Source organism: Pipra filicauda, unplaced genomic scaffold (assembly GCF_003945595.2).
Source record: "Pipra filicauda isolate LSUMZ 115617 unplaced genomic scaffold, ASM394559v2 scaffold205_size1947385_pilon, whole genome shotgun sequence".
Lineage (NCBI taxonomy): Eukaryota > Metazoa > Chordata > Aves > Passeriformes > Pipridae > Pipra > Pipra filicauda.
In genome coordinates, this window is record NW_024104316.1 from 1,869,535 (window position 1) to 1,880,927 (window position 11,393).

An 11,393-nucleotide genomic window follows, 5' to 3' on the forward strand; every position below is an offset into this window, starting at 1 on the left:
AAGCGCACGTTCTTTACTTCAAAACACCTGAATTTTGCAACAGAAGCTTTATCAGATCATAGTCCTTTCTCTGCAAGCTATAGCTCCCATGAATTTAGAATCAGGGATAACCTCTACGTGCAACAGAAGGATCATTAACTGATTTTGGGTTAGTTAGGGAATGTACTTCACACCTGCGTAATTACACAACCAATGCACAGTGCAGTTAAACTCCTGCTACAACAAATCCAATTTAAGTATGGAATATTAAAGCAGTGAGGTCAAAACACAGCCTTCCAGCCTCTGAGGGTTTATTCTTTAATTGCACGTTCATTCTGTGTCATTACCTGTTGGACCTCATTAAACATGAAACGTAAGGTCTTGCTTCTACAAATCCTGTGCTTGTTCTCACGGCTACCATTTTCAATAGGTTTAAGCCACTTTTCACTCACTCTATTTTCTTCAGATTTTCCATTCTGGAGAACAGGTCCATCACCCTCTTCACCTCTGGATCCCGTATCCGATTGTCCTGCAAGCTGCACAGATTCATTCTCATCAGTGTCCCAGGCCCCCAGGGAATGAACAGTTGATTTGAGGGTCATTGCCACAACACACTCACTTTATTTCCTCAAGCTGGAGGCACTGTGATGACGCCCGGACCAAGTTAGTCATCCCCTCAGCTGTGATGCTGCTGCCTGTCAACCTGGAGTGAGCCAATGTAGTTAAACTGATAGGGAACAGACAGGAGAGAGAAGGCTCTGACATTACAAGCAGAGACTTACTCTAGTTTCTTCAGGCTCCCCATTCCTTGTAAGCCCTTTGAAAGAGCAGCAGCAAAGTCATCACCACATCTCCTGCTGCGAAAGCTAAAACATGAAGAAAAGGGGAAAAAAAAACATAAACACAGCCAGAATGAATTTATGACCTTAATATCCTTCAATCACTCACAAATTCATTATTCCATGCATTTCTTCAGCATTGAAGTGATGCTGTACAGATGAGAATTTTCTTACATCTTCTTTCTCTCCCTTCTAGAACAATCACAAGGCTTGCCCTTCCAACCCCCTCAGCCCTTCACAGCACTCAGTGTGTGCTTACCTCAAGTGCTCCACGTTTTTACAGCCAGCCAGAACCTCCAAACAGTCGATGTCCACGAGACACCCTGCAAAATCCAAACAAGTCAAATCCTGGCCCGAGTTTATGACAAAAACCAAAGCCGACATGTCCAGAGGTGTCAGTCTGAAGTTTCTGAACTCATACTTGAAATTCAGCAGGCTCCCGATGTGCTGGGCTACTTCGAGGTTTTGTGTCTCGAAGGTGCAGTGGCAGAGCTCGAGGACCTTAGGTCCTGTCAGGTGAGTGGCTGCCATTCTCTTGAGAGACTGCAGGATTGCATCCTGCTTGTCCTGCACCCAAGCTTCATCTTGTTCTGCCAGCAGCATGAGAAATGTCCTACATTCTTTTGACGACAAGCCCGACAGAAAGATGTGAAAACTCTCCATGAACTCGGTCTTCGTCTCATTCTTCAAAGTCCACTTTGACTTCAAGAAGAACTTCTTCTTCAGGTAGTTCTTGTCCACGCTCCTACTCACCATGAGACACAGGGCTGCAAAAAACTCCTGCAAGCTCAAGTGCACAAAGGCATAGCCAGCCTCTGGGTGAGTGCCACTTGTCTTCACCTCAAAGACAGTCAGCAATCCATGCAAGGAAGCGAATTCCTTCACGTGCTCTGGAATATCACCAACATAAAATACAAGCTTCTTCTCTTCCAGGCCTTTCAGTGCAAGGTCACACAGACCCAAAATGGCCTTCTTGTTACAGTTCAGCTGAGTCTCCTCATCACCTGCACACTCTCCCTGCTGTTTGTTTAGGAAGATGAGAAACATTTTGATATAAAACTGTGTCATGGTCTGAGGAAGCTCCACACTCATTTGATGTTTAAGGAGCAAATACTCCAAACAAATGCACACAACATTACACAGAGCAGGGATGAGGCACATGCTGAGGAGCTTGGTGTTGTTCTTCAGGTGAGCAATGGCTTGTTCTTTGAATGAATGCTGTTGAAAATAGTGGCTGACATATTCCTCAACCCTCTCCTGGTCAAATCCCCAAATTTCTGCCAACACACTGACTGTATATAATGAGTCAGGTGGTCTCTTAGGTCGGCTGGTGACCAACACTGTGCAACCAGGCAGCAGCTTCCCATGACAGAGATCTGCAAAGAGCTGGGATATGGACATAGGGGAGGCAAGAGCTGGGCCTCTCTTAGAGGTTGACATGTCCATGTTAGCTGCAAACTCATCCAGCCCATCAAAGATGATCAGTGTCTGCTGGGCATTCTCCAGGAGGTGCTGGAACACTGCATCAGGGCTGTCTTCTGGCTGAAGGAACACGTCAAACAAAAGCTCCTTCAGCGTCAATTTTCTTTTTAATAAATTGAGCTGCCGAAACTCAAACAGGAAAGTGAAGAGAAACTGAGGTAGGACGCCCTCAGCCCATTTCTGACAAATCCTGTGCATTAGCACGGTCTTGCCTGTCCCTGGTTTACCAAACAAGAAGATCACCCTCGTGGTGCCCGATGGCACCACACTGCCAAGGAGATCTGACACTTTCACGGCTGTATCCACACATTCCTCCGGCTCAGGAGCACCTGCCACATCCTCCCGGGGTTTGTCTGTTTTCTCTTTTAAGCGGGGGGCTTTGCTCTGACGAATGACAAGGTTGACAAAGGCCTGGTTGAAAGGCAGTGGCTGTGTTTGTTCCTGTGCTTCTGCTTCTTTCCTGCTCCCATATCTCTGGCGGATGGAATTGATGAGGAGATGCCGGTACTTTGCTGATGAATCTAAGAGAGAACACAACAGAGGGGCCACGAGCGTGGAAAAAGTTAGCTGTGAGTCATGACAGATCCAAAATACTACCACTTATATAGACAGAGGAACAATGGCCCTGATCAGAGGTTGCTAAGTAGAAATGACAAATTTTGAACGCATGAAAATAACCCATAATTTTTCCTATTTTTGCACAGGGGGCAAAGAAGAGGACAATTCAGGGAAAAGATGTAATGCTTTATATGAAAACTAAATCTTATTATTTCTTTAAGATGAGAATTAGGTATCTGTGTATTATGCACAGAATTCCCTCTTCACCCATGCTGGCCTTGTGCCACACTCAGCTGTCTGCACCTCAGAACAGACACAACCTCTGCTTTTTGACATCTCTGATGGAACCAGCAAACAAATAAAGGGATCAGCCAGAACTGAATGCTTTACTGGTATATCCTGCTTTAGGGGAGTTCTTAGCCATTAGAAATGAATGTTTCATGTTATTTGTCCGGTCCTGTTGTCTTTATAACCTGTTGCATTAAGAGTTTATTCAGCTACTAAACAAAAGTTTCTCTCGACGGTGGAAGTTGATTTCTTGGGTGTTTCTGCAAAGAAGTTAAATAGGTCCTTCCTCAGAGGAAAGCACAGCATGGTGCTGGTTCTGGAACATCGACATACCGAGTCGTTGCTGTTTGGCATCCTTATCACTCCCAGAGCTGTGGCGACGGCGGCGGCGATCAAACCCTGAAAATTCAAAAGGTCAGAAACGTGTCAAAAGGGCATTTTGAATGGCAGCTTGTTAAAGCTGGGCAAGACTCTCCAGCAAAGCACTTGGGGATCTGAAGAGGCAAAATTTGGAGAGACAAAACTATTTGTAAACTCAGGCTGAGTTTACAGAACTGCTTTTTCTGAGATGGGCCACGGCCACCTCACTGGTGAGTCTTTTTGCAGGCTGGGTGATGCAACTGCCTGGCTTTGAATGCAGGAACTGCTTTGTTATCCTGGAGAACAAGGCAGGGAACAGCTGTTTCTGGGGAATGCACAGACTGCCAAGGCTGTTTATAGTGGTTAATGCTGTTTGTTTATGGTGCACTGTCAGAAGGAGAGAATGGGCAGGGTTTGGAGAGGCATGAGTCTTTCCTTTCTCAACTGCTCCTGTAACTTTCAGCACTATTTTCAAATTTCCATTCCATCAGCAACTGGCAGGATCGACTCAGTAGGGTGGCCCAGCAGCTGGCAGCAGCAGTCTGTCTGCAGAACAGAAAGGTCTCTTCTGTTTTCTTTGTTTTCAAGATGTTAAACCTGCATGTGACACACGAGACACTGTCATGTGGCATTGGCAGTGCCGTGACTCAGAATCAGTCTCAGAGCGAAAAGCAGAGGCGAAAAAAGTGTCTCTGTGACCATAAAAGCAGCTGGAACTTCAAGGGGTAGGCTGGGAGCTATGATTTAAAATGAGTAACTCCAGCAGAGATGGGCAAGGCAGGGAGCACTCACTGCTCAGGAAATGAAGCACCTCTGGCCAGAGCAGGGGATTCAAACAGCAGATGCAAACACACAAGTTATAAGGTACTGTGGGAACTGGCAAACCTCAGCAAGAACCACTGCCACTCTGAGAGAAGCTCCTGTTGCTGTGGGTGTCAGCCTTAGCCCAGTCCCCAAATTCACACAGCAGGAAAAGAAATGAAGAGCTTTTCCTTCAAATCATCTGTTTTTCACCAACAGGCAATCCAGCACCAACGCACTCCCTGCCACCAACAACAGGCACCTCTGCAGGACACAAAAAGCAAGGACTTCGTAGAGTGGGTGGGAGGTTCCCTTGCCCAGAGAAACTAAAGGGAGTGAGCTCCTTAGCAGAGTTAGGGCCAGCAAGGCCCTTCTGAAATTCAGGAAGGGAAAATGAGAATAGCAGTTCACCTGGAAAGCCCCAAGAACGGGACAACCTGAAAGTTGCTACGACTGGTAGCACTGAAACCAATGCCTGGGACATTTTTAGCCTTGCCCAGGACACGGGCAGAGAAGATAAACTCCAAGAGCACAGTGCCCCAGGGAGTGTTCCAGCCTTACCTGTTGGCACAGATGACCAGGCACTCACATCTGTGCATGCTGCTTCTCTCTGGCCGAAGTTACCTAAAGGAGTTGGACGGGAAATGAAATATGGTTAATGCGAGCGTTCTGCTCTTGAGATTTGGAGTGCTGCTGGCCAAAGTCAAAGGGCAAACAGCTTGCAAGACAGACAGTACAAACCAAGACTCAGCATAAGGGCTGATGCAACACAGCCAGGTTTCAGGCTCCTCACGTGATCTTTTCCTTTCAGAGTGATCCAGAACACAGGCAACCTCTGCTTTCAAGGGAAAGTGAAACAACTTTTCTCTGTGACACATACAAACTCGGAGCATGGGCTGCTTTGGCTGATCTAAAACGACACTGCAGCCAAAAAGGGAACCCCTACGCTTCCCCCTTCCTGCAAAGAAGGCTTTGCTAAGAATAAATCACTGGCAGAGTCAGCAGCCCAGTCAAGGGCCTTTTCTGACTCACGGTATGGCTCAAAGCTCCCACAAAACCCTCTCAGCATAACCAGAGGCACTTCACCTTCAGAAGGATCAGTAATGCTCAGCTGTTAATACTACAGTTACACCAAAATAAGCTGGAAACCTGAAGAGATATCTTCTTTTATGGTATGTCACAGCATCAAAAGGCTCAAACCTGCCTCAGCTTCAGTCCTGACAGAAATCCCCCTCAGTCCACCTTCCCTGTTACTTGTCTGGTCTTTCCCCTGTTTCATCTCTGCCAAAGTGAGTGCTGCTGCATTCGGTTACTGAAGGTTGCATCCACCCAACTGATGCAACCAACATCCTACCAATCAGGATGTGAAAGACAGTACTGCTGAGAAGGACTCATCCTGTATGACTTCCTGCAGAAGAGAAGAATTAATCACCAGATAAAGTAAGCGAGTAAGGGAGAGGCACAGCTCAGCTGGTGCCACAGGCTCTCACAAAGCAGAGTGTGTGCACACTGTGTGTAGTCTGCCAGAAGACACACGGTTACTGACTGTGGTCTTTATGAATTGCATCATTTTCTCTAAAGCCACTGCCTCCAACTGCTAGTGAGAGATACAGGGAAGCGGTTTTCTTGTGTTTGGAGTGTTTTTAGACTTCTGTATTTCTTGCCTTTCTGGATCAGAAAAATTTAAAAAAACAATTAAAAATCTACAGAACAAAGAGACAGTATTTTGGTTTTCCTCCATCAAATAAATCCATCAAAAAATTTAATCTCAGCTTTATTGGAGATGGTGGTGCACAATTTTTATTGGTTTTGGCTTTTTATGTCTAATCTTTTTTTTTTTTTTTACTTCAACTTATATTTGTAAGTTTTGCTTCCAAGAAAAAAGACTGCGCATCTGAGGGCACTGGTGGTGTCACTGCCTAGACTGGTCTGTTGGGTCAGAGGGAGCCAGCCTGGTTTCTCTTACCTTCTCCCGCAGAACTCATGAGCAGGACCTCCAGATCCAGGGGGAGGTCACATTCCATGCACAGGTACTGCGCAAACTGCTTCCAGGTGGCGGGACCAGCCTTCTCCAGCAGGTCAAGGAGCACTGAGATTTTTTCCCTGGTGTTGGTGATGCTGCCCAGGCTGCTCAGGGCCAGCTCCGGGAGGAAGCAGCGGGAGGTCGTGAGCAGCCAGCTGGGACGGTGGCTGAGGAACTCCACGAGCCGGGGACGGGCTCCGGCTACGGCTGCTTCCAGGTCTAGGTCGTCAATCTGAAGTGGGGGCTAGAGGGATGACAGCAATGGTCACAGGAGGGAGAGGTGTTCACCCACACAGTGTTGAGTAGCCAGCACAGCCCTTGATGACTTGGGCTGCTTTTCTATCCCGTGGTTTAACCCGGAGTTTCTCGTCTGCCTCGCTCTCAGAGTGTCCTGTGGCAAATCTGAGCCCAGCCACAACAGTGCAAGGACAGCAGTCCTTGTCTGCACAGCTGGACTGCGAGGGACAGGAGCAACCAAAGCAGTCAGTGTCTCTGGCACCAGCCAAGGAGAAGCTGTTGATGTCTGTGTCATACAACATCCCGGGCATCTCTCACATGCACCAGGACCTCTGGGAAGGTCAGGAATGTTTTTGTTATTGGTCAAGAGTGGTTACACAGAGTCAAGGCCTTTTCTGCTTCTCATAGCACCCTGCCAACGAGTAGGTTGGGGGTGCACAAGAAGTTGTGGGGGAACACAGCCAGGACAGCTGACCTCTGCTGACCCAAGGGTCAGTTAGACTCCAGACTGTATGGCATTGTGCTCAGAATATAAAGCTGGGGGAAGAAGGAGGAAGGTGGGGAGTTCAGAGCGATGGTGTTTGTCTTTCCAAGTCACTGTTACACATGATGGAGCCCTGATTTCCTGGAGATGGCTGAACACCTGCTTGCCCGTGGGAAGTGGTGAATTAATTCCTTGTTTTGCTTTCCTTGTGTGTGCAGCTTTTGTTTTACCTGTTCAATTGTCTGTATCTCAATTCACAAGTCTGTGCAGGACTGTTCTTGCTGCTCTTTTTGTGGGGATGAACTACTCATTTCTGCTTTGGTGGCAATGTCACCTCCACTTCCACACCTCCTTCCCACATCAAAGCCATGCACGTAATCTCCTACCTGCATTGTTGTGTGATCAGCCTCCTTCCAGTTGTCAAGTGCAAAGGTGGCTTCTGGTCCATATTCTGATGCAGAACCAACCTTCTACTGGCAGTGCTTCAGCACGCAGGGACACTCCAGAGAGTGGTGCATGCCTGTATGCAGTAGCCTAGGAGCAATAACAGAAGAGGATGTAGACGTACAAGGCCACTGTAATTACAAAGGTCACAGATCTAGAAACTTTTCCTTTGACCTGAAGGTCAGCCGTGGTGCTTTTCATCTCTTCCCACTCAAACCAGCAGTGACCACAAAAGTTTCGACATACAAGGATTCACTACTGGTCTGATGAAAATGCAGGACTGAGCCTTGTGCCCTAACATGGAGGTGATGACAGTTTTACAGGAACACTTCAAGGGAATCACAGCTTTCCTGGCATCACTGCCTAATTTGAGCTGGTCTGTGCCACCCTGCTGCTCTTAGCCCCTCCGTGGAAGCTGATGCAGAAGCAGCAGCAGCTTGCTCAAGTCAAGCAGCCAGTCACACACACACAAAAAAAACCTGTGAAAAGCTGATCCTCTGAGGCTACACAGCTCTCACAAAAGAGTTGTAAGTGTAGGGGACTGAAAATGCCACCAGTGCCAGCTCCCCACCTCTCAGCAGAGGTAGCAGTGAGAAATTTCACCCCACTCTGCAGCAGGTGCTGGCCAATGTCCAACCCCTCCTACCACAAGGAAAGGGAGGAGGAAAGCCATTACCATCCAGCATGCCTCCAAACATCCTGCAGCAGGGTCCCAGCACAGGCTACAGCAGCCTGTCTCCAGCAGATAGCACCCTACATGGATGCTGAAACCCACATCCAAATACAGCTACCATCACTGTGTTTGAGGAAAGGCTGAGAAACAGAAACCACAGGGAGCAGCCTCAGGCCTTTTATTTTTGCCCCCTTCTTGACCTGGCCAAGGAGGGAAGTGGGAGATTTTTATGGAGCGGAGGGAAGAGCTCAAAACAGAAGTGGAAGACAGAAGGATACTCTGACCTTCCCATCTGAGCAGAGAAAACTTCTAATTAATCAGAAAGCTACAGTCGTGCTGGAGCACAGCCATGCTGCTCCCAAAGGTGCATTACATGCAGAGAACATCACCTCCCCACATGGTTGCTGGGCATGGCCTGCACCCAGAACCTGAAGACAAAACAAAAGCAGGCACCAAGTTGCAGCACTGGAGGTAAAATCGGTCTAGACGTTTGTCCCACTCGTGTTTATGAGGATACCTGTTCCCCTGCCAACCAACACCACTCTCTGCCCTCTCTGTGCTGCCTCTTCAATCAACCTCTTCTGTTCCTGTGCTCTGAAAGCCAAGCAGACATCTGAAAAGAGCACAGCTTGGGATACTGTGTGCTCTTCTACTCATTGAGTCAAAGTTGGTTACTATACAGCATCACCATAAACTGCTGCAATACAGTATCACTGCAAGAAAGACTTTACCCAGGTTCCCATTCCAGATCAAACTCTTAAATAAAAAGTGAGGCAGCTCTGGGACTCAGCAAAATGTGCAAATACTTTGTAAAAATACTCTAATGCCTGTCATTTACAATTCTAACAAGAACAAGAAAAATGTTCCAAAATTTGCCTCACCCAGGATCAGTTTTCTCCTCAGGCTGTCAAAAACTGTTGTCAAACATGTTGTTAAAAACTGAAATTCTGAACCTTACTGGAAAGCACTCTGCAAGTTTTCATTCAAAATGTTTTATTATGAGGGGGTTTTGTTATTGTTGTTGTTTTTATATATTCTCTGTCATACAAATAAAGAATGGTAATAGCAACACATGCATTAAAAACAAAGATGTTTCAATTAATTGGAAATCTTAAAAAACAACATTTAAGCTTTTCAAATTTAAACAAACTGCAAAATAATAGGGTTTCCTGCAAAACAAACTCAATTCCCCAGCAGCCTTATCAGTCAACCTTTGGGAACTTCCATTTTACACTTCTCCAGCCAAAAACCAGAAATCTGTAAACAGCAATGCTCTGACATTATTCCCCTGATGGCCAAGAATGACTGACTTAAAAAGGCCTTATTAAATAAATACATAAATTAATAAAATCAGACCTTAATGCCAATGAAGACTGAAAACCATTCAGGCAAAGACTAGACTCAAAAGAATTAATGAAAGACTTATATTCAAGAACAAAACAACACTGAAAAGTTAGATGTTTAATGACACTTCACAGCTCCTACACCTACTGCTCTGCTAAATAAGACCATCAGAAATGATGAACAGCGACCTACAGTACTACAGTACCTACCTCTCAACCCAAAAGGAAGCACAAAAACCTCCCAAGAAAAGCCAGAAAACTTTTCAGCCTCGATCCTTGCCCTTCAAATGCAAAACCACCATCATAACACTGCAAAAATCCACCTCCCCTCCCCAACTTGGCATTCACACGGTTCCCAGCCACGAAAAATTAAAGTGAAATGTGAAACTACCTGTTGCAAATCTACCAACTTCTTGCATGCTCTCAGGCTACTTACCAAAAGCCCAGAAACAGAGCAGCAGCACCAAACCAGTATGGGGGGTCACAAAAAGAAACAAGATGGAGAACAATATCCACTGCCTTGACCTCTACTTGCTAACCCACAAAGCCCTTCCGTGCCTTTTGGGACTTGATGAACAAAAGGCCGAGGAAAATGAAAGTAAAACCAGCCAGGAATTCCCCAACTGAAATTCATCTGGGAGATGAGCAAAAATATTCAGTCAGAATAGCAGCAGGGTGACATCCTATTCTAAAATCTGTAGCCAGATGGTAATTTCTGTTAAAACTTTAGGAAAGTGGTGCAAAAAGTGGGACTCAGAGGCAGACACTCTCCGTGGAGGAAACCAACTTGGTTGCAGTTAAGAGTCTTACAATGGGAATATTTTTATATTTTTATTTAGAAGCATACATCTGATTATTCTGGCACAGGGGGAAATATTTCTTTACCACTTCCATTATATCTAAGAGGAAAAAAAAAACAACTTGCTTTTCCTTTGGATTGGGGTCAAGGTTTAAGTGGGAACGTTGGAGATGTGAATGAATTGATAAAAGATCCCAGGTTTCTAAATAGAACTGTGTGTGCACAGATCTCCAGATCTAGCTCTATGGGGTGCAATAAGCAATGAAATATTATTAATATTTCTCTGGATGCCAGAGGAGCTGCATTGGAAAATCAGATGGAGAGTGTGGCCAAGTCCCAGAGAAGGCAAGATGGCACACCACGCTGTGCCATAACTCACCACAGAAAATAACATACCCAGGTCCAGCAACACCCCTGTCCCTGGACAGAAACTCTCTCTTACCTTGAGCGCGGTGCAGGGAACGGGGGGAGCTCTGAGAGAACCGGGAGTGGACGGAGGGGCCAGGGGTGACACGGAGCAGCTGGGGTGGCCACATGCAGTGCCCACTGCCAAGCTCTGCCCCAGTTTGCCACCTCCTGCCTGGACCTGGCTCACCTTGCACCCGGCAGCACAAGCCACCTGCTCTTGTTAAAAGTTTGGAGTCAATAATCCCGCGGGTCTTTTCCAGCGGTATTAAATTCTGCGATTCCAGCCACGCCTTCTCGCAAAAGAAGTCAACTCTAAAGGCTGAGTAGAGAAGGGCAAAGCCAGACCCCACACCCCCCCCCCAGTTCCCCCCACACCCAGACCCTCGCGGGGTTCTCAGCACGACGCCTCGGCCCGTCCCTGCCCGGGGATGCCCCGCGATGCCGCCCGGCCGCGCTCACCTGCCCGGGTCGGTCCCGCCGCCGCCGCTCCGGGACAGCGGAGCAGCCCCGGCACCGCCGCGCCCGAAACCGAAACCAGCGGCGGCTTTGCCGGGAAAGCACGTGGGGTTCCGGAGCGGCTCCGCACCCGGCTCGGCCCCGGGGGGGCTGCGCCGCCTGTTTTGGGAGGGAGCGGCGGCACCGCGGGGATGCTCAGGGGAGTCAGCCGCCGTGTTG

General features: G+C 47.4%; 1 protein-coding gene across 1 annotated transcript in view; it reads right to left on the reverse strand.

Annotated features, from left to right (window-relative positions):
- NLRC5 (NLR family CARD domain containing 5) overlaps window positions 1-7,443 on the reverse strand; it is a 33,338-nt gene extending 25,895 nt beyond the window's left edge. The window contains exons 1-8 of the mRNA XM_027716278.2: window positions 7,438-7,443; window positions 6,274-6,574; window positions 4,869-4,931; window positions 3,480-3,545; window positions 1,078-2,821; window positions 762-845; window positions 599-682; window positions 432-515 (exon numbers count right to left, since the gene is read on the reverse strand). Coding sequence (XP_027572079.2) covers window positions 432-515; window positions 599-682; window positions 762-845; window positions 1,078-2,821; window positions 3,480-3,545; window positions 4,869-4,931; window positions 6,274-6,574; window positions 7,438-7,443 — 2,432 coding nt within the window. The remainder of the gene's footprint in view (window positions 1-431; window positions 516-598; window positions 683-761; window positions 846-1,077; window positions 2,822-3,479; window positions 3,546-4,868; window positions 4,932-6,273; window positions 6,575-7,437) is intronic.
- Window positions 7,444-11,393: the final 3,950 nt, after the last annotated feature.